Source organism: Crinia signifera, chromosome 8 (assembly GCF_055691185.1).
Source record: "Crinia signifera chromosome 8, ASM5569118v1, whole genome shotgun sequence".
In the NCBI taxonomy this organism is placed as follows: Eukaryota; Metazoa; Chordata; class Amphibia; order Anura; family Myobatrachidae; genus Crinia; species Crinia signifera.
In genome coordinates, this window is record NC_139224.1 from 156,030,424 (window position 1) to 156,054,275 (window position 23,852).

General features: G+C 49.5%; 1 protein-coding gene across 1 annotated transcript; it reads left to right on the plus strand.

Annotated features, from left to right (window-relative positions):
- Positions 1–18,817: 18,817 nt before the first annotated feature.
- Positions 18,818–21,198, plus strand: LOC146026649 (E3 ubiquitin-protein ligase TRIM39-like). Its single transcript, XM_083157481.1, has one exon. The coding sequence runs from the start codon at positions 19,107–19,109 to the stop codon at positions 20,835–20,837; it is 1,731 nt and encodes a 576-aa protein (XP_083013607.1). The 5' UTR covers positions 18,818–19,106; the 3' UTR covers positions 20,838–21,198.
- The last annotated feature ends 2,654 nt before the right edge of the window (positions 21,199–23,852 follow it).

Genomic DNA, 23,852 nt, shown 5'->3' on the forward strand with positions numbered 1-23,852 from the left:
GTAAAAACATTTATTTTTAAATTATTTATTTCTTTTTACACAGACGCGTCGCACGGATCCGATTGATGCTTCAGGGTCACCCGTACTTGGCTGCTGGGAACTCAGCAAAATATGAATGATTTCACCATCGGACAGTGCCGGTGCAAGGCGCTCCACGGGTGGGGGGTGGGGAGGAGTAAGGCCGCCGTGCTGCTCCGGGGGGGGGGGGGTTCGCAATTCAGTCCCGGCGCAGTGTGACTGACATCTTCCTGACTTCCTCCACCAGCACTGTGTACAGCCGCTCAGCCGGGCAGCGCTGAGCACTTGGCTCACCCTCAGATGCTGCCCGGCTGAGCGGCTGTACGCGGTGCGGGTGGAGGAAGATGTCAGTTAACATGCACCAGGACTGAACTGCGAGGCCTCCCTCCTGCCCGCTAAGCCAGACCTCCAGCTCTCCCTCCTGCCCTGCTCCCAACTACCGCCCCCCACTGGCCGGCGCCCTAGGCAAATGCCTAACACTGCCTAGTGGTGGCGCCGGCCCTGTCATCGGAAAATACGAATCCTGAGAAATTGGCAGCTTCGTAAATTTGACGGGTTCTCAGGGCGTATTTTCAGCCGATCCCGTTCGTGCTGCGGATCAGCCGCCTTAGTAAATATCCCCCTCTGACTGTACATTTAGAACCTGCCCATAGTCTGAATGTCTACTTCACACCCAGTTTGGAGCACTTGCGACATCCCAATGGCATTCCTCGGACAATGGGGCATCAGGAACGCTAACTCACGCCAATGCGCATCTCTCCGATAACATATCGCTAGGACACTGATCTGAGAAATACTTTGGATATGTGATATGTAACACTATGGAAAGTATCACTTGGACTGTATTCCAAACTCTGATCTTCATGTTGCTCACTGATAAAATTTGTTATTAAACCAATTAACTTAACAGTATAATTTTGGATTATGGGGGGAAACGGGAGTACCCGGTGGAATCCCACACAAGCATGGGGAGAATATACAAACTCTACACAGTTTTTGCCATGGTGTGGAGTTTGTGTACCCATGGCCTCAGTGCTGAGAGGCAGTAATGCTGTCCGTGTGTATATACAGAGACAGAGATATGGGGCAGCACGGTGACATAGTGCGGATGTTTGGCCTCGGCAAAATGCCGGGCCACAGGATGCTCGCTATTTTTTACTTAAAAATATACTATTAGGCACCACCTGAGTTGTGAAAGTACCTATACTGTATATCACATTATATGCCCCTGTGGATTGAGCTACATAGGCAAAACGCAGAGGAAATCTATAGAGAGGATGGCGGCACATCGCAATACTATTAGAGCAGCCATCAATAGTGGTAAAAGCGAGCATCCTGTGGCCCGGCATATTGACGAGGCCAAACATCCGATGGCCAGTCTCAGATAGGTGGAATGGATCTTTAGACGTGGTGACTCCACAGGGTCTAAACGAGACATTCTCACTATCTATGTTAATCCGTGTACTGTATGCCTTTTAATTATTTGTATCTATATTGTATTGTTTCCTAACATACAGTTAACATTGTACATTTGTTACTAGAACTCCGATAGATTATTTATATGTTACCATGGTTTTAACTTGCACTATTGACGTGCGCCGTGGAACTCCACGGTGACATCACCTTTCTGCGCCACATCGGAAGCCAATACTTAAGGTGCCCATACACTGCCTGCGACGTCTCGCAGCAGTGTACGGACACCCGTCAGCGTGCGAGCCGCCGGGACCTTCCCGGCGGCAGGGACACATGCGATCCGTTGTGATGGATCGCATGCGTCCCTGCTTCCCGTCCGCCCCAGAACGGATGGGACCGCGCATAGGACCCGACTGCATGTCAGGGAGAGGCGATTTGTTCCGACTTAACGGCCCGATTGGTCGCAATCGGCCGAAATCGGACCAAATCGCCTCGATGTATAGGGGCCTTTAGGCTGAAGATGGGCGTTGCACATGGGGCAGAGGGTTATAAGGTAAGCAATTGTTACATTTCATTTGTATCCTGACGAAAATCTAATTAAGATTAAAACGTTGAAAGCTATGATGCAGAGTTTGTCTATTTATTTCTGAGTGCCGCACCGCCTGGAATCAATAGATAGATAGATACATATATTCGAGAGATATAGAGAAACGCACATCATGTACACAAATATACATGCACACTATACATATAACATACAGCATATACACACACAGCAAACATACACACATCTTGTACACCAGCATAATTATTATAACCCACAGCCCATAACACATCCTTTCTTGTTCCTGCAGGGGACAGTCCCTGTAGCTGCAGCTCCCCCTACCGTCAGACAGAGCAGTTGCAGCCTGTCACTATAAACCAGACAAGACGATCCTGCCTACTACTGGCCTGAAGAGCAGTGGCCACGCCCCCTCCACCACACTGACTGAAAAACGCACGTGACCCAGCACAGGCCTTTGGCAGCGGCTGGAAGCCTGAGTGAAAGCTCCGCAGACAGGACTGTGTATGTGCAGTGGCTCCTCTGTCCTCTCCTCCTGGCAGCACCTTCCTCCCACAGTGGTTCCAGCCCAGTCATTAACAGTAAGTACTTCTGTGGGGGGATTGAAAAGCCCGCGAGTTTCGGGGGGGGGGTACCGGCTAATTTTTTTTTTTTGTGTTCCCGCGGATTCTGGGGGTATGGCCGCGAATTGCTTCTCTCTGTCATATAGAATAGGGCATGTGGAGAGTATGACTCGGGGATTCTCTCTCCCTCTCTCTGCGACCCCTTTTCCTTCTCTTTCTCAATCTTTCTCTGCGATCCCTCTCTCAGGGGCACATTTATCATTTACAATGCTATCTGGGTGGAATATTACCGCCCAGGATCGCATTGTAAAATCTTAATCACCTTATGCCCCTTTCAGACCGCACATATAAACCGTTTTATTGCCGTTTTTTTTACCGTTTTTTGGAAACGGTAAATATGGAGGGTCCTGACCCGTGTCAGACCCGTTTATTTGGTGCCTAGAACAGGACTGAAACGGTATTCTCCTCTCCCCCCAGCCCCCACCCCAACGCAGGGAATGGAATGTTCGCGCTGGGGGCAGGGGGTCCCTGCAACTCTGGGGCACTGTGTCCTGCCCTGCCCGGGGTGAGAGCGGGGGCTGCTGCACTGCGCCGAGGAGGTGAGGAGGACGGGCGGCTCTGGCTGAGGTGCGGGTGGCTGTCTGCTCTGACTTACCAGTTCCGGAGCGGGGCAGCAGCGGAGTGCGGGGCAGCGGGAGCACGATGTGGTTGTCCCGCTGCCTCTGCGGTGGGTGGTGGTGGGAGAGACGGTGCTGACAGTCCGACATTGGCAGCAGCAGCAGCACAGGGTGTGCTGATGATGAGAGGGATGGAGAGCAGCCAGCGGTGCAGCTGATGGAGAGCGGGCAGGGGGGCACATGGTGAGGTGATGCCCCCCATGGCTGCCTGCTCTCTGTCCCTCTCATCATCAGCACACCCTGTGCTGCTGCTGCCTGTGTCTCAGCGCCGGGGGGAGGGGTGGGGGGGCTTTACCGCTTTTCACTGTAGCTTTCACACCGCAAACCTGCTTTAGACCAGGTATGGTGATAGCCCAGGGATGCGAAGCCCGATGTTGATATATCGGGCAGCTTTGCATCCCCCATTGAAACCTATGGGGGATGCGTCCGGCGGCGCTTCAGGGGGGGTTGCAGCAGGGATCCCCCTTTTATACATTAGGGGGTTACTTAATATTTGCAGCTAAATCCCCAAAAACACCCATTTTCGGGGATTTCGCCGCAAATATTAGTTGATAAAAGTGGACCTCTCTCTCTCTCTCTCTGCGATCCCCCCCTCTCTTTGTGATCCCTCTCTCTCTCACTCTCTGCAATCCCTCTCTCTCTCTCTGATCCCTCTCTCTCTCACTCTCTGCACTCCATCTCTCCCTGTGCTCCCTCTCTTTTTTTTAAGGGGGGGGGGGGGCTAAAATGTTGAGTCATGGGGCAGCCTGACACTTAAGGCCCCCATACATTAGTCCGACTTGTCCTAAGGACAAGTCGGACCTGATTTTACCCTGCAGCTCCCCGGGAGGGGGACACACGATTAGGCACTTGATGTGCCAAGGTTTGCATATGATAAATCGCATGGATTTATCATATGCGGTCCCCGGGGAGCTGCAGGAGGAGGGAGCCATGCGGGGGGGTCATCAGCGGGCGGGGGATGCCGGCTAATAGAGAGCTGAGCAGGGGGAGGCTGCATAGGGAGCCGGGCAGGAGGAGGGTGACAGCGGGAGCAGCGTGCCGGCCAGGGAGGATGACGCTGGCTGCCGGGCAGCAGCAGGAGCCGGGAGGAACACAGATAACTTGAAAAAAAAAAAAGCCCATACAGAATGACTAGCAAGCCATTAATTGGCTGAGACCTCTCTCAGCCAATCGCTGATTGGCTGAGAGAGGTCTCAGCCAATCAATGGCTTGCTAGTCATTCTGTATGGGCTTTTTTTTCAAGTTATCTGTGTTCCTCCCGGCTCCTGCCGCTGCCTGGCAGCCAGCGTCATCCTCCCTGCCCGGCACGCTGCTCCCGCTGTCACCCTCCTCCTGCCCGGCTCCCTATGCAGCCTCCCCCTGCTTGGCTCTATAGCCGGCATCCCCCACCCGCTGTCATCCCTTGTCATCATACTTCGGGAAGCGGACGGGCAGCAGACATTCGCTGACATCAGCTGCCCACACACGTCACGGGCAGTGTTCCCTCTAAGCTGTGCGCGTGTGCGCGCGCACACAACTCGCCGAGCATGCGCACAGACAGTACAACAGAGCGCACAAAGAAGCAGTGGTCCCTTTTTGCAGAATCAATGTATGTTTAGCCCATTAACTACATCATGTGCTGTGTTTTGAATGTTTAATATAATTTTGAAGAAAAGTAAACACAAATGCTGAACGTCGTTTTCCAGTTATATATAGAAGTGACAAACAAAAATAAAAATTTCCTTCCAAAGTTGCACAGCCAAAATATTTTGCCGCACACAGCCTTCGTAAAATTAGAGGGAACATTGGTCACGGGCGCATTTACTTGGGACGCCCAACATTTTCATGGGAACGCCCATAAAACACTGGGCGTTCCCATGGGCACGATCCCTCGCCGCTGTACCCCCAGCTCACCCGCACTGCTAGGTGGGAACAGGACAGCCATCTGGCAGTTCGCCATGCCCGCTCGCACCAAGCATCTGCACATGCACAGACACTCAACATTGCTCCCCCATGCAAATGCACGGGGGATTGCACAGACCAGAATAAGGGCCACTATGTAGACAAAGTGATTGTAATGTTCATTCTAGCAGCCGCTATCTTTGAAAACCCATACAGTTCCTCTTCCCTGCCTGGGGTGTCGATGTCTGCTGTAGTGCTTCTAGCACAGTATGGTCTGTATATCAGCAGTGATATGCAAACCAGACCTGTGTTAGAAACACCACAGCTGACAGCGACACATCAGGCAGGGAACAGGAACTGAATGGGTTTTCAAAAATGGCGGGTGCTAGAATGAACACTAGATTGGACATTGACAGTAAATAGATGAATGTATTTTGCAGGTCCTCCAGGTGCAGCCACCACTGCAGACTCCCTTCTTTGCACACGGCCTACAAGTTCCTGGACAACAGCCGGTGGTAGGTTTTGCTGTTTTGTCTTGTAGTACAGCGACTAACTGTGACATTGAAGAAGGTCGAGTCGGCCTAGAACGCACCTGTATCTTTAATTCAAACTGACGGTTCGATCCTATTAGGTCCTATAAGGGCGCGAGCTGCCATTCGGGTGCCATTTTCATGTATTTAAATGCCGGCAACTTTGCTTACAATTGCTCATACCCCTATGGAGGTGCGAGCACTTTTTAAGTGAATTCAGCCTTTAGTATAGTGCGCTTGGTGCCGTGATGATTCCCACTCGCGAATCAATCGCAACAAATAGGATCGACCCCTAAGTGGGGTTAAAATCTGGATTCTGAGCTGGCCAGTTCATCCGAGTTATTGCATTTTCTGTATATGAGTCTAGCGTCACCATGGAAACATGAAAAGTGGCATTGTCGTAGAACTGCCACAATATAGGGAGCATAGAGTTATAGAGAACATCTCTATACTACTTAGATGTAATGTGACCAGGGCTTTTTTGGGCCAGAACGCCGTTCCTGAAGCTCTTTTCCAAAATGACATCACAGTGCTCCGGGACCTCTGCGGCCTACCCTGCTGTCTGTCTCCTCCTCCACTTGGCGAAGTGACGTGGCTGCTGCTTCCCTTCTGATGGGAGCTTTGTGCAGCTCTCCTACCCGTCACTGTGTCCCTGTGACTGGGCCATCAGCCAATAAGAGCTCGCTGGCCAGCTCCTGATTGGCTACTGGCCCGCAAGCCAATCAGAGCTCACGGGCCGGCAGCTAATCAGGAGCCGGCCCGGGAACTTTAATTGGCTGCCGGCCCAGTCACAGGGACACAGTAATGGGAAGGAGAGAAGCGCGATGAGCTCACCTCCGAAGGGAAGTGGCAGCGGAGGAGGAGACATACGGCAGGGGGTCACCGGACTCTCCTCTCCCCAACAGCAGCAGCAACAGCAGTAAGTTGCACTGCTGCTGGGAAATTCTGACACATTGGGGGCATATGTGTTTCTGGTACTGTGGGGGCATACCTGGCACCATGGGAGCATGTGTGTATCTGGCACTATTGGGGACATATGTATATCTGGTACTATTGGGGTCATATGTGTATCTAGCTGCGGGTATTGGAGGCATTGTGTAACTGGTCGGCACTAACAGTTGATGCCCCACCCCTTTGGTAGCTCCACCTGCAGCACCACCCACTTCTGCCCCACACACAGTTCCACAAACACCTCCTCCTGATCTGCAAGGGTGCCGGATGGGTTCCCAGTCGGGATTCCGACAGTCATTTACCCGACATCAAAACGCAGACAGCCGGGTGCCCGACAGCCACTCGCTATTTTCCCTCGTGGGGGTCCACGACCCCCATAGAGGGAGAATAGAATAGGTGCTACCGTGCCCGCAGCGCGGCGAGCGCTCGCCATGCTGTCTGAGTACGGGCAGTCGGGATCCCGACTGTCGGAGTCCCATACCACACCCATTTGCAAAGTGATTTGTCACTCCAGAACACTCGTGGTCTTGTTGATGCCAGCTCCTTGCAACACAAGACTCCTTACCACTTCACCATCCTCAGTTCAAAGACTGCTTGTGTCATATCCCCACTGGCCCTCCCTATCACTAATTGCTCTTGTATGTTTTACATCACCCAATATTATAAAATAAAATATTTGATTTTTTACATGTTTCAGCCACTACATGTTTACCAGTACTGCCACCTAGTGATAATAGACAGTATCAAACTGATTTTAGCATCACAGTCTAACTTTATTACAACATTCATCATTCAGGTACTCCCTTAAGTGAGCGCAGGGCCAACATTTTTGGTTATAGACTCCATAACACTCGCTGCCATTGGTCCACTATTCCCCCCCCCCACCACCACTTCACCCCTGCTCCATTGCTGCCCACTGGGACCAGCAGATCCTCCTGTTTGCAGTCCCGGCACTCCTCCTGCTAAGGCCACCACCTTAAAGCAGACCGTTATTTAGCATGCAAGAGGAGGTCGCCGCCTCCTCTAGCATCCTTAATAACCGTCTGCTGTGAGGGGGCGGCCATTTTTAATGTGAAATTCTAACAGGAGGCTGTGCTATTCCCTGCGGGCAGCAGTGGACTGGGCGGCAGCGGTGAGGAGGAGAGAAGGAGGGAGAGTGCACCCTGGCAGCAGCGACAGATGCAGCCGTGGCCCCATTAACCCCCGGCAATAGCTTCCACAGACCCCCAGTGCCCAAACTGACCTAGCGCCTCCAAGCCACCGCGGGGTCTGAGGAGCTATTGTTACGCCACTGGCTGCATTCTTCTATGTGAATGGAGGTTTATAAGCAGCTGCTCACCCATAATATCCAAGTACATGGGCCTCCCTACAAAGTGTTCTTGTCAAAACCAACACATTAGTGGCCATTTGGAAGTTGTATGCATGTGGTAACCCCTGGTTAGCACTCTCTGGTCCATGGGTTGCGGTTGGCTGAGGTCTTCCAGGGCGAAGTGCATTCCGGCAATGACCGCTCCTCTTACACGTATTAATCACAAAAGTCCCAGTGGATTAAGGGACCTTCATAACATCCACAATACTTCTCACACACATGCCTCCAATCAGCCATCCTACATTGATCCCCTTTCAAACTCATTTAGCTCATTCCGGAAAGCCATTCCGTTAGCAGTTGATCTAATCGGAGTCCCGCTACCCGTTTATAACTTGACGAAAATGTGAAGATAGCTTTCATTTCCCAATATTCTAAATAGATCCATATAATCCACAAATGTTTAATAGACCAAACCATTTTTCTCTTTCGTCCAGTCCGGTGACACAACTCCACCTTGGGATGTAGGAGGGTCCGCAGGAGCCAAGGCACCTATAGCTGAAACTTTTCCTCTGGCTGCAGACTCCTCCCCTTCTGCATCCCATCATGCTTCAGTTTGTTTTAGGTGCCCACAGGAGTGGGTGCTTGGCTGATCGGCTGCTGTGGCAGCCGGCTTTTTTATTCTGGCTTTTCACTAAGATAGTTCGGTTTTTCTTATTTTATTAACAATAGTGTTAGTGCAGGTTTTTAACGCCAGTGTGTTGCTTCTAATAGATGCAAATCACACTGACAGCGCAGCAGAGGCTGACAGAAGCACGTCCTGTCAGCGCTCTGTGTGCAGGGGTGTCTGTCTGCACCCGCTGCACAGCGCTTAACCCCAGGGTTTGTCTGGGCCCTGGGAGCGCTCCGGATCCAGCTCCTTGCAGAAGGGGAAGGACCTCCCGCGATGGCGGCTGCCATCTTTGAAGGGTTTACAGCCCGAAATCCCTCCGGGAAAGTGAAGGCTGTCACAGGTGTCCGGCGGAGCCGGACGGCTCCAAGTCTTCCTGGCAGAGGGGAGGCACAAGGAGGTGAGGAGACTTGATTGTGGGAGCGGCTAAAGGGTGAAATGGGTGCCAATTCAGGCTTCCCACCCCGCTGAAGCAGGGACTTGGTCCCTTCCCACATGTGTTGGCGCCATTTTCTGTGTGAGCTGAAGCTGGCTGAACCTGTTGCTGCGCACAAGTTTGGAGTATCCTGGAAGCGCTACCCCCGCTGACGCTGAGAAGTACAGAACAGCAAGCAGACAGCTAAGTACAACAGTATATACTGTCTTGTACATTGCCTAAAATTTTGGACTGTGGGTTAATCATGACTGACACGGGTGATGATGCTGCTGCTGTAGAGGGGGGGGGGGGGGCGGAGGACATGTCTTTAAACTGCAGTTTTTGCAGGGTTTAATATTCATGTGAACAGATGAACCAAGGGGAACCTTGCCCTGTTTGTAAGTCTGTGTCTGGCAATACACATGCCCAGGGGTCTGAGCAAGAGCCAGCGTGGGCTGCAGCCTTGGGGGTTGAGGCACTAAATAGACAGAGGGACAATTTAATCAGGTCTCCTGGCCCCAGTTTTTCCTCCCAAAATTCTGGGGGTCCATTGCTCCCGCGCAAGGGGACCCCGTATTATTGCAAGTCATTCAGGACACTGCGCAGGGGGTGCATAAAATGAATGCACTCATGGAAAAAATTTCAAAAACCCCCGATAGTTCCTCTAGACGGCCTTCAGTTGCACCTCCTCTGCTAGTGTGCAGATGATTTGTCTGGTGACCATAGGGAAGAGGCTGAGGCATCAGTCCCGGGCATTGAGGATCTTATCCTGGCTGTTAGACAGGCTTTGGACTTGTCAGAGGAAGATAGGATTCAGGCTCAGTGCATTTTTAAGAGAATGTGCAGAGAAGCTTTTACTTTCCCTTCAGACCCTGGTATGGTCTCTTGTTAGGGGAGGCTTGGAAACTACCTAACAAAAAGGTGTCTATGTCCAAGAGATATGCAAATATGTATCCCATGCCCGAAGAGCATGTAAAAATGTGGGAGAAAGTCCCGTTGGTGGATGCACCGGTGGCTAGACTGTCCAAGGCCACAGCATTACCAGTCCAAGGTAGTGCAGCCTTTAAAGATCCGGTGGATAAGAAAGTGGAAGGATGCCTAAAAGCTGTTTTTGAGGGAGTGGGATTTACACTCCGCCCCATTATTGCCTCAGCTTGGGTAGCGAAGGCTATGATTAAGTGGGCTGAGGCTTTGGCTGATCAGCTGCGGCCTGTTTCTAAGGCATATCTCCTGACAGAAAAGCTCAGGTGTGCTGCAGAGTACATCACTGAGGCTGGGGAGGAAGGTGCCAAGATGGCATCCAAGGTTTCCGCCACTTCTGTGTCAGCAAGGCGAGCCCTTTGGCTGAAGGCCTGGGATGCTGACAGTGAATCTAAGAAAGCCCTGGAAACGCTAGAGTTTAAAGGGGAATTGCTTTTTGGCTCTGAACTGGAAGCCATTATTAAACAGGCCACGGGGGGTAAAAGTACCGGTACTTATGTAGTATCTGGGCTGCCGATTTTTTGATTGTATGCCTTAAGTTAAGGCATACAATCAGATGCGATGCGATGCGATATCGCATACGATGCGATGCGATGCGATGACCCGATTTTTCCATAGGATTCAATGTTAAAATGGACTGAGTCCATTTTAACATGGAATTCAATGGGAAAAAGGGGTCCTTTTCATACCCCTACTATCCAAGTGGGCATGGAGTTGGATATAAACCTGTGGCGAGCGTAGCGAGCCACCGAGCCCGAAGCGTGGCGAGCGAAGCGAGCCCCGCGAGGGGCCGGTATTCTGTGTCCCCTCGCGGGGCTCGCTACGCTCGCCACGCTTCGGGCTCGGTGGCTCGCTACGCTCGCCACAGGTTTATATCCAACTCCATGCCCACTTGGATAGTAGGGGTATGAAAAGGACCCCTTTTTCCCATTGAATTCCATGTTAAAATGGACTCAGTCCATTTTAACATTGAATCCTATGGAAAAATCGGGTCCATCGCATCGCATCGCATCGCATGCGATTTGGTCGGGTGCGATGCGATGCGATGGACCCGATTTCAAAATCGGCAGCCCAGTTACTACATAAGTACCAAAGTACCTTCTTGCCTACCACCGCTAAGGCCTTAGGTTCTAAGTTTGGAGCATTTAAACCTACTTTTCGCTCCTCCTTCCGTGGCGGTGCTTCCAACAGAGGACAGATGGGAAGAGATAGATTCCCGGCAGGTAAAGGTAGGGCTGTCAAATCTAGATTTGGGGCCTTCAGTAAGAAGCAAGGATCAAAAGGAGAGGATAAATCCTCCGCATGACGGGGTACAGGCTCCCCGTTCTGGTCTCAGAGTGGGGGGTCGCCTCCTGCAGTATCGGGACAAGTGGAACCTTCCAACAACCGACCATTGGGTTCTGTCCATTGTCTCAACAGGTTATCGGATATATATCGGGGAGTCCTCCAAAGAGATTTCTGCCAACCCACGGTTCTTTTGGAAGCAGCCTCGGTCCTCTGGGAGAAAGGCGTTGTGGTCCCGGTCCCTCAGGAGGAACACAAGAAGGGTTTTTATTCGATACTCTTCTTGGTACCCAAACCAGACGGGTCAGTCAGACCCATTTTAAATCTTAAATCCCTAAATCAACACCTATGGGTGGATCATTTCTGAATGGAGTCTCTCCGCTCAGTGCTTGGCAGCATAGAGCCTGGGGAATTTTTAGCATCCGTGGACATCCAGGATATAGCTACATATACCAATATGCAAGGAACATCAGTCTCTTCTTCGCTTCGCGATAGGAGAGACTCATTTACAATTCCAGGCCCTACCCTTTGGTCTGGCCACAGCGCCAAGGGTATTCACAAAGGTGATGGCAGCAATTGCTGCGTCACTGAGACTCGGGGGGATTGTGATCATCCCATACTTAGACAACCTGCTATTCAAAGCAGAGTTGGAGTATAAGTTGGTGGAAAACCTGTCCATAGCAACACAGTTTTTGCAGGACATGGGATGGGTTCTAAACATGTCCAAATACCATTTAATTCCATCTCAGAGATTACTTTTTCTGGGGGTAATACTGGACATTTACACAGGGTTTTCCTACCAGAATCCAAAGCAAAGGACATCCGTCAGTTAGTCCTACTGTTACTGCAGACTCACAGGCCTACAGTTTGGCAGGGAGTGAAACTCCTGGGCAAGATGGTAGCAACTTTCGAGATGCTTCAATTTGGCAGGTTTCATTCCAGAATTTTTCAATGGAACATTCTATCCTGCTGGTCAGGAAATGCAAAGACCATGAAACAGGAAAGTTTGCTTCTCTCTCAGGAGACAAAGGAGTCCTTATTTTGGTGGAAATACATAGAGACTTTGCTTTGCGCTTGGGACTGGGTGGTCATAACGACCAACGCCAGTCTCAGGGGTTGGGGCGGGGGGGGGGGGGGGGGCAGTTTCCCTTCACCATCGGTGGCAGGGTCTCTGGTCCAAGCAGGAATCCAGACTTCCAATAAATATATTTGAGCTTTGTGCAGTTTGGAAGACTCTTCAGCACTGGCAGTCTGAGCGTACCCTTCCATAATATCGGCTCGTGAACGTCCCAAGGTGGAGCCTTGTCACCGGACTTTATGAAAGAGAAAAGGAGATTTTTGTAAGAACTTACCGTTCGAACCCCTTTCTCTGAGTCCAGTCCGGTGACACAGCGATCCCTCCCCTACGCTAAGTAAGTCATGCCGTGCATGTGTGTCATGTTATGGTAAGATGATTGTGCATATAAGATGTCGGGCATTGTACTGAGTTGTTCTTTTTAAGATGAACTGAAGCATGATGGGATGCAGAAGGGGAGGAGCCTGCAGCCAGAGGAAAAGTTTCAGCTATAGGTGCCTTGGCTCCTGCGGACCCTTCTACATCCCAAGGTGGAGCTGTGTCACCGGACTGGACTCAGAGAAAGGGGTTTGAATGGTAAGTTCTTACAAAAATCCCCTTTTAGTTATCAAAAATAATTATTGAAGAACTTAACAAATGATTTTACTGTAATTTGATTAAGTAGCTTTTGCCTAATCCCCGTTCAGTACATTCTTCTATATGTTGTCCCTTTATGGGTTACTGTGCCTGTAGGTATTACCTGATATGGAAGTTTTACCCCACCCAGGTGGAGATATATCTAGCTTTGGAGAGAGGGAATGTGGAAATGTTGTCCAAATCCACCAATCCGCTTCTGTCAATTCTACTAAAGTCTATGAAATGTAATATTATGTATCCCTGAAATGTATTAAAGGGGACCGCAGCTGCAGCCCCCCTGCAGCGACGCCGGCCGCATCCCCCATAGGTTTCTATGGGGGATGCGAAGCTGCCCGATGCATCAACATCGGGCAGCCCGGCATCGCACCCCTGGGCTATCGCCATTCTAATGTGGCGATAGCCCATTGTAGCCTATGGCTACACTTCGCACTGCCCGAGCAGGGCAATGCGGTCAGAAAGGTCGGCGGGGGTCAGCGCATAACCGTGCATGCGCTGACTCTCCGGCTTCCGGGTTAGGGCTTCGCAGGGAAGGGCTCCTATCGGAGCCCTGTCCCTGCGCCCCCAGAATGATAAATTCCTGCGGTATCAGATGATACCGCAATGCGATGCCCGGCATTGTCATCACGCCGGGATCGCTATAGAATGATAAATGCGCCCCTAATGGTGGAAGCAGGAATAAAGAAGCAGGTGGGAGAATTGGCTCATGGAGGTCAGGGAGACTGGTGCTGGCTTACAGAAATAAGTGGGGTGACTTGGGGAACAGGTATCACATGAGAGTGGTGATTAGGGGGGAGGGGTTCCCTGTAATCTGATGGTGCCATATAAATAATATGTAACATAAGTACAGGTAGGTGTCTTTATTTATGGAGGTCACTTGCACCAAGGGTTGAAGAAAGCAGGGACAGGAGTAATCGGGGGGTGGGTGTGATGTGTACTCTGCAATGTGGGAGCCTCCACACTGCTGCTGTGCTGTACAGTTACCTCAGTGTTTCCTACCTGACCCTCTCCATGAGGGAGAACATGCTCTGTTCCTGGACTTCCCTGGTAATGTATGATTGCCATCACCTGTGGGGAGCTATAAGAACGGTGGTTTACCACATGTGCTGGTAATCATATATTACCAGGGAAGACCAGGAACAGAGTATTTTCTTCCTCATGGAGAGGGCCAGGTAGGCAACCCTGAGGTAACTGTAGTGCCCAGTGGAAACCGACACAAACACAGGGATAACATACAAACTTGTCACCGATAGTCCAAGGACTTAAACTCATGACCTTACTGCTAATACTAAGCACTATTGGTGCCCATACGTGCATTTTGGACTAGATCTCAAAAGCATACCCCCAACATGACCCTCTCCAGGAGGGACACAATGCTCTGTTTCTGGACTTCCCTCTAAATACATGATTACCATCACCTGCGTGGTCACCATCACCAATATGGTCGTATTGTCAACCGCACTTAGGTCGACAGGTGTCTAGGTCGACATGGTTATTTTTACTGTTTTTTTTTGAGCCGACATGTGCCGACAGGCCGTATTTCATGCCCTACCATCCACTAGGGCGTGGTTGGAGAATAAAATAGTGTACCCGAAGCATCACTAGCATAGCGAGCGGCTGCGGTTGACTTCCAACTGTGTCCATGTCGACTGTCGACATTTGGGTCAAAAAAACAGAAAGAAAAAAAAACATGTTGACCTAGACACCTGTTGACCTAAGTGCTGTCGACAATGCGATCCACACCCACCTGGTGATGGCATTCAAACATTCCGAGGGAAGCCCAGGGGCAGAGCATTGTGCCCCTCCTGGCATGGAACATGTTGGGAGCTATGATCAAAGTACCTGCTGCACATGCTATTTGCAATATGATGTACATGGGAGCCACATGGTAAGATAAAATAGCACCGTGTGTGGGCACCTTATGTCACCGTGCTGCCCCGTATCTCTGAATATACACATACAGCATTACTGCCTCTCAGCACTGAGGCCATGGTTATACAAACTCCTCACCATGCAGGCAGGGGGGTGCTGCGCTCACCTTCTGAAGTGCTCACACAGCCGGTGTGATCTGGGAGCACTTCTTAGTATGACCTATGATGTAACCCTAGGTAGGATCTAAACTTATGGTGAAGACAATATGATGTGGGTGATATAAGAGGTTTTATTAATTAAACAGATAGATAATAAAATGACAAGTGGGGATGGGGTAGGTGGCCGTGTAGCTTCCACTCCGTGAAGCGTGGCAAGCGGACGCGTAATACGTCTGAAGTTATGTGCGTCCCCTCGCAGGGCTCGCTGCGCTTCGGGCTCGGTGGCTCGATGCGCTCGCCACACTATATAAAATCAACTCCAAGCCGACGTGGATAGTGGGGGTATGAAAAGGTTGGAGGACGTGCTTCGCCACCCCTATGCGGGCTCGCTGTGCTAACCACGCTTCGGGTTCACGTTGATCGTGGCGTTAACAGGGGGGGGGCAATACAATGTAAAACGGGGTCTGGGGGGCATTTAACATCGGGGCCAATGTAAAATCGGGTCTTAGAGACCATTTAACATTGGTTCCAATGTAAAAAATCGGCTCGGTCGGGTCAATCGCATTGCATGCAATTTGGTTGCATGCGATGCGATTGACCTGATTTTTGCATTGCATACAATTAAAATCGGTGGCGCCGTGCTAGGAAACAAGTACCAAAAATTATCTTGTTAAGTTAATTGGCTCCCAATAACAAATGATTCCTGGTCAGAAACGCTGGGCATTCCCATGGGCACGACCCCTCACCACTGAACCCCGCCCGCACTGCTAGGTGCGAACAGGACAGCCAACTGGCAGTTCACCATGCCCGCTCGCACCAAGCATCTGCACATGCGCAGATGCTCAACATTGCTCCCCCGTGCGAACACACGGGGGAGCGCACAGACCAGAATAAGGGCCACTATGTAGACAAAATGAGTGGACATTGACAGTAAATAGATGAATGTATTTTGCAGGTCCTCCAGGTGCAGCGACCACTGCAGACTCCCTTCTATGCACACGGCCTACAAGTTCCTGGACAACAGCCGGTGGTAGGTTTTGCCGTTTTGTCTTGTAGTACAGCGACTAAGGCCGGGATGTATCAATATTCGTGGGTGTTACCTGTTTTTTTTTGTGCCTGTATCACATCCGTTTTGCGGGACTTTCCTCTTTATGTATTCTTTTTTTCTGGACAGCGTATACTGTGCCCTCCTCCGATATTTTTACGTATTTTTTTTTTGTGTCTGTTCTCCCTCGACACCCGACAGCAGTCGTGCACTGCTTCCTCCCTCCAGCCTTCAGGAGATTGCTCAGACCCCTGTCTGACACCCGGCGCCGGTCCCACACTCCCTACCTCTCGCAGCATGCCGCCTCACTACCCGCTCAGGCTCCCGGCAGCAGAGGTCTTGCATCCTGACCTCCTGCCCCTGGTCAGACACCCACACGTCGAAGTAGCTGTCCCTTGGCTCAGGCACCCGGGGGATATGTTTCCCCCCACACACACCCAACTTACACCCAGATTCCGCCTCCTCTCCAGACCAACACCGCCAGTCAAACTTGGCGAAACAACAAAGGGCATCACAACTTTTTATACATTTCACAGGACGTCAGGTTACATTCAGACCAATGTAAGTATACTTCGCTGCTGAACCACTGCGAGACTTTAAAAATGCCGACATTAAAAACATAAAACATTATTGATACATCAGGAAGAAGGACAAAAGCCTCGAAAACGGGATGTCAGCGCAGCGGTAAGCGTTGATTCATCCCGGCCTAACTGTAACATTGAAGAAGGTCGAGTCGGCCTAGAACGCACCTGTCTTTTTAATTCAAACTCATGGGTCGATAATAGGTCTGAAGGGTGCAAGGCAACGGCACCCGATTCAGCCCGATCTCACACCCTTCACTGGGCCGAATTCGCTTACAATTGCTCATACCCCTATGGAGGTGCGAGCGCTTTTAAGCAAATTCAGCCTGCTGTACAGTGCACTTGGTGCCGTTATTATTCGCACTCGCGAATCATCCGCACCAAATAGGATTGACCACTAAATGGGGTTAAAATTTGGATTCTGAGCTGGCCAGTTCTTTGCAGGTTATCGTATTTTCTGTATATGAGTCCAGCGTCACCATGGAAACATGAAAGGTGACATTGTCATAGAACTGCCACAATGTAGGGAGCACAGAGTTATAGCGAACATCTCTATACTACTTAGAGGTAATGTGACCAGGGACATTTTTGGGTCAGAAAGCCCCGGAATGCCATTCCTGAAACTCCTTTTTTTTTTTCTCCAAAATTACATCATCAGGAACGGCGTTCTGGAACCTCTGCGACCTGCCCTGCTGTCTGTCTCCTCCTGCACCAGGTGAAGTGACATGGCTGCCGCTTCCCTTTTGAGGGGATGGGAGGAGAGCGCATTGCATGTCTCTGCTTCCCCTCACTGTGTCCTTGTGACTGGGCCGTCAGCCAATCAAAGCTTGCGGGCTGGCTCCTGATTGGCTCATGGGCAGGCAGCCACTCAGAGCTCACGGGCCAGCAGCCAAGCAGGAGCTGGCCCAAAAACTTTGATTGGCCGACAGCCCAGTCACAGGGACACAGTGAGGGGAAGGACAGATGCGCTCCCCTCAGAAGGGCAGTGGCGGAGGAAACAGACAGCAGGGGGTTACCGGACTCTCCACTCCCCGACAGCAGCAGCAACAGCATTGAGTTGCAGTGCTGCTGGGAAATTCTTACACCGTACCGCTGACTGTTTTTTTTAGACTTGCACTACTGGCTGTGGGGCATTGTTATGGCACTGCTAAGGGAATTATGTGTTAAAAAAAAAGTTAATACCCTGTCCATTTGGTAGCTCCACCCACAGCACCGCCCACTTCTGCACCGCCCACAGTTCCTGAAACTATTTTCCTACAAAAATAGCACTAAATGTGACCATGCAGTAGAACTAGTGGACCTATGCCCTACATCGTAACCCCACCACCTCCATTCTATACTGTAGGAACTGTACACTCTTCTGGTAATCGTTAAACACCTCCTCCTGATCTGCAAAGTGATTTGTCACTCCATAACACTCGCTGCCATTGGTCCACTCTCCAGTGTTTGCGTTCTTTACACCGGCTGCATTCTTCTTTGTGAATGGAGGTTTATAAACAGCTGCTCACCCATAATATCCAAGTACATGGCCTCCCTACAAAGTGTTCTTGTCTAAACCAACACATTAGTGGCCATTTGGAACTTGTATGCATGTGGTAACCCCTGGTCCATGGGTTGCAGTTGCGGTTGGCTGAGGTCTTCCAGGGCGAAGTGCATTCCGGCAATGACCGCTCCTCTTACACGTATTAATCACAAAAGTCCCAGTGGATTAAGGGACCTTCATAACATCCACAATACTTCTCACACACATGCCTCCGATCAGCCATCCTACATTGATCCCCTTTCAAACTCATTTAGCTCATCCGGAAATCCATTCCGTTAGCCGATGATCTAATCGGAGCCCCGCTACTTGTTTTATAACTTTACGAAAATGTGAAGATAGCTTTCATTTCCCAATATTCTAAATATAGTAGGTCCATAAAATCCACATGTTTAATAGACCAAACCATTTTTAGTTATTAAAAATTATTATTGAAGAATCGTAACAAATTATTTTACTGTTTTTTTGATTTAAGTAGCTTTTGCCTAATCCCCGTTCAGTAGATTCTTCTATATGTTGTCCCTTTATGGGTTAGCTTTGCCTGTAGGTATTACCTGATATGGAAGTTTTACCCCACCCAGGTGGAGATATATTTAGCCTTGGAGAGAGGTAATGTGGAAATGTTGTCCAAATCCACCAATCCGCATCTGTCAATTCTAGCACAGTCTATGAAATGCCTGAAGCCGATTGGTTATTTTGGGAAACTTCTCCACTTTATCTCTCTACAATGCTTGGTACATCTCCCTTCCTCTGTTGAGGATATGGGGAGAATTCAATCTTGCACTTTATGGTGGCAGGATCTTGCTCAAAGGTGTTCACTACCCCATAGGGTAGAGAGCACTTTTGGATGAACATTAGGGCTAAATGGGATGGCAATTGGCTTTCCCCTATGAGACCTCTAATTTCTGAGTGTCTGAGACTCACTTTCATTTCTCTCTTCTGCTACCAGCGATGGCGTCTGCTGATCTGAGACGGGAGCTGGACTGTTCCATCTGCCTGAACATTTATACAGATCCTGTCACCCTGAGATGTGGACACAACTTCTGCCGGGCCTGTATTGATCGTGTGCTGGATACACAGGAAGGGACTACAGTTTTTACCTGTCCAGAATGCAGAGCAGAGTATCTGGATCGTCCTGCACTAGAGATAAACAGAAAGCTCTGCAATATAGCAGAACGTGTACGCTCTATTCCAGAAGAGGGAACTGGGATGTTCTGCACTTATTGTGTCCACTCTCAAGTACCTGTTCTTAAAGTCTGTCTGAAGTGTGAAGCTTCTCTCTGTGATATACATTGGAGGACACACAACAAGTCAGCAGAACATGTCTTGGTTGATCCCACCACTTCCTTGGAGAAGAGAACATGTTCCCTCCATAAAGAGATCTTGAAGTATTTCTGCACTGAGGACAATGTCTGTATCTGTGTGTCCTGCAGTTTGGCCGGAGAGCATCGGGGGCACGTGGTGGAGATGCTGGGTGAGGCCTCTGAGAAGAAGAAGGAGAAACTGAGAAATGTTCTGCAGAAACTGACCAGAAATAGAGACGAGACTGAGAAAAGTATCCAGAGTCTGCAGAAACGCAAGTGTGAAGCTCAGAAAAATGCAGCTGGTTCAACAGAGACAATCACTGCCCTGTTTAGAAACATCAGGAGACAGCTGAAGGTCCTAGAGAAGAGAGTGCTGAATGAGATCTCTAGGCAGGAAGAGAATGTTTCACTCTCAGTCTCCGATCTGATTCAGCAGCTGGAAATGAAGAAGGATGAGATTGCCAGGAAGATGTGTCAGATTGAGGAGCTGTGTAACATGTCTGATCCAATGACTGTCTTACAGGAACCAGACACAGGTGACTTGTATGATACAGAGGAGCCATGTTCCATGACTGATCCAATGACTATTGACCAAAAACAGGATAGTGAAGAGACCGAGGAGGAGATGGTGGTGGAGGGAGGCACAGAGGAGAACAAGGAGAAGGAGGGCGTTGAGAAAGGGAGTACAGGAGAGATTGAGCATGACCATCAAGTGGGAGATCTGGATGTGGGTCTCCTCTCAGTGAAATTACAAACATTATCTGATATAATAACAGGAATAAATGTATGCTTCTATGTGCAGACACCAGAAGACATATCACTGGATGTAAACACAGCTGGAAAAAATATAATTATATCAGGTGACATGAAAACTGCAGCCAGGTCTTCAATAAAACAGAAAAAGCCAGAGACACCAGAGAGATTCCAGGATGAGCCTCAGGTGTTAAGCACCAGGGGATTCTCCTCAGGGCGACATTACTGGGATGTGGATGTCAGTAAGTCAGAGAGCTGGTGTGTGGGGATGTGTTATCCCAGTATAGACAGGAGAGGGGATCAGGCAATAGTTGGACGTAATAACAAGTCTTGGTGCTTGGATAGAGAGACTGATGAGTATTCAGTGATACATGATGGGAAGGATATCCCATTACCTGGCAGTATTCCCTATGATAGAGTGAGGGTGTATCTGGATTATGAGGCAGGACAGCTGTCCTTTTATTCTGTGAGTGACATGATCAGACACTTACACACCTACACTGCCACCTTCACTGAGCCCCTGTATGCTGCATTAGGTGTATGGGAAGAGGGTTCTGTACAGAAATATGTGAGGAGACTGGAGCTGGTGGGAGGGACATCTGATTGGTCGCATTACATAGTATGATGCAGTGGATACAGATGTTTTTTTTTTTAATTTCAACTTTATTTTATTTTTTTACTTTTAACATACATCATAAAATAGATAGGATGCAGGAGTATGTACCTTTTAAAAAAATAGTCTGTGATCAGCAGTAAGATACATTTTATACAGTACCATATAATAAGTCTTAACAAACCTCCCTTTCATTATCGCAAGCTGCGCTACACCATTATCCGTCCTCTGTATTTATTTTAACTTCTCTATACTACACGCCGTTGTGCTTTGCTTTTATTTACATATATTAGTGTTTTAGTGTCTTGTATTGTGTCTATTTCTTTCTCTCCTGTGTTGCAGTTATTGAATAATAAACAAGTTTAAATTATAATATGTATGTGCTTCTTTAAATATTTGCCTTCTTCTATCTTCCTCGTGTATTAATTTAGCAGTGAGTTATTTAGTGTGCCTTTATTTCCCTCCTTTTGGTCGGCAACCGTGGAGCGCACCATGCGATTCACACTTTTTTAGATCGGCATTCCTCTACCCTCCATTATCATCCATTACGGCAGTTCCTATCGAATTCCAGCTTCGAGGGAGTTCCAAACTAAGAACAATTATCTATAAGGCTCCTCCTCAAAAGGTGAGAAAAACCCTAAAGTTGTGGAGGATTGCGCTATAAAAAAAATTACTTCAATCTCCTGCGACCCTTTATGTTGCCCTCCTTTCACCCTATTTATGTGGTGGGCTATACATAATAAATTTATCCCTCTTACACCTTCCAGTTGCTCCATATCTTATGATATGTTGCTACGGACCCTCTTGCCAGGTAAGTGAATTTTTCGTGGGACATGGTCGCGTCCATCAGGGCTTTCCAGACCTCTATCTCGGGTAGTGTGGCCAATCCCGGGATCGGGATCGACGGGATCCCGGGATTTGGCCTAAAAAAGTCCGGGATTTCAATCCCGGGATTGGAGAATCCAATCCCGGGATTTCGGGATTAGACTGCGCATGCGCAGTCTAATGCCGGGCAGCGTCTGAGCACTAGCTCAGACGCTGCCCGGCTGTTCCCGTAACCTGACCCGGCGTGCGGCCTGCGTAGCGTGACAGTAGAGGTCACGCTGCGCAGGCCACACGTCACCAGTGACCGCCGGCCTGCCTCCGCCTGCCCGCCTCTTCTCCGCCGCCCGACAGCACGCCGGCCTGACTCCGCCCGCCTGCCCGCCTCCGCCTGCCAGCCTCGTCTCCGCCGCCCGCCTGCCGTCTTCTATGGAGGTGCACTTGCCGGGAGGCACCGTGTACCTCCAAACCCACTCCCGGCCGCCCGCCCGCACCCTAATGTAAGTAGATGTGCGGGTCGGCCGGGGTGGGTACTATGCTAAAAATGTTTTTTTTTTGCTGGGGATGCCAATCCCGGGATCCCGGGAATCCCGGGATTGAGCATTTTTCAATCCCGGATCCCGGGATTGAAAAAATGCCCCGGGATTGGCATCCCTAATCTCGGGGCTTTCTTTAGCGAGCCATTTCCTGGCTATACATATCTTTGCCAGAGTCAAAGCAATTATGGTAAACTGTCTAAGATATCTGTCCATGAATCCTCTCTCGATTATTGCCAGCAGACAAGCTACTGGTGTACAACTTTCCTTAGGGATCCCCCTATCCTCCAATTCTTTAATTACTAATTCCCAGAATTCTGCTATTTTAGGGCATTCCCGTATTAAATGCATGAATGTTCCTGGGCTAGTTGTACATTTTGGACATTTCGCATCTTCCCTACCTCCTATCCTATATAGCAGTTCGGCTGTCATATATGTTCTGTGAACTATGTACAGCTGAGACTGTTGCCTGCTGATTTGATTAGTTGCTAGACATACATTTTCCAGGGCCTCCTGCCATTGTTCAGCCGAGATGGGTCCAATGTCCATCTCCCATGCAGTCTTTAATTCTAATAGGTTATCCTTTTGGATTTCCTGGCTCAAGGACTTGTATAGATAGGATACTTCATGTTTATTTGAACATTTCGTTAACAATTTTTTGGTTAATGATAATTCTATCCTGGGCCCGTCCTGAACGAATTGAGCATTGCAGGCATGTCTCAGCTGTATATAGCTAAACAAATATTTATTTGGGAGGGATAACTGAAGTTTTAATGACTGAAAGGATCTGAATTCCAGGTTGAGGTACAATTGGCCAACAGATTTTATTCCCTTCTCATTCCAGGTCTTCCTAAGCTGTAACTTATTCAGTTCTGTAAGGGCTCTTGCCTTGTTAATAGGTGTATCGGGGTCTATTCCCTGAGTTCCCAGTATGCCTAGATACTTAAATTCCTGGACCCTTCTCAAAGGTGCCACAGCCGTGCTCGACAGTGGACGCTGGCTCTGTAAAGGCAAGATACATGACTTTGCCCAATTTATTCTGAGGCCCGAATATCCCCCGAATCTCTCTACCATCCCTACCACCACCGATATTGCCTCCACCTGGTTTTGTACAAAAAGGAGGATGTCATCGGCATATAAGGCGACCCGGTCCTCCTTCTCGTCAATTGTAAGCCCTCGAATGTCTGGGCTTTCTCTCATCAGGCATGCCAGGGGCTCTACGGCAATGGCAAAGAGACCAGGGGACAGCGGGCATCCCTGCCGTGTGCCTCTACCTATTTTGAATTGGGGGGAAATGTAGTTATTTACGGAGACTCTGGCAACTGGGGATTGATATAATAATTTTATCCAATTAATAAAGACTGGGCCGACCCCTATCCATTCCAGGGTTTCCCACAGGTAGCTCCACTCTATTGTATCAAAAGCTTTGGCCGCATCCAGTGAGATTACGGCCGCATCCTGCATCTCATCTCGATGGGCCTGTAGATGTAAAAACATCCGCCTTAAATTAGTGGTTGTGGATCTACCCGGCATGAACCCCGCTTGATCGCTGTATATAACCTCGCCCAGTACTTGATTCAATCTTTTTGATAGCACCTTCGACAGAGTTTTGACATCATTAGTGAGTAGGGAGATAGGTCTGTAAGATTCGACCTCCCCAGGGTCTTTT

What these genes read in the sequence shown, in the direction of transcription:
- LOC146026649 (XM_083157481.1), top strand. Translation starts at nt 19,107, where the DNA reads ATGGCGTCTGCTGATCTGAGACGGGAGCTGGACTGTTCCATCTGCCTG.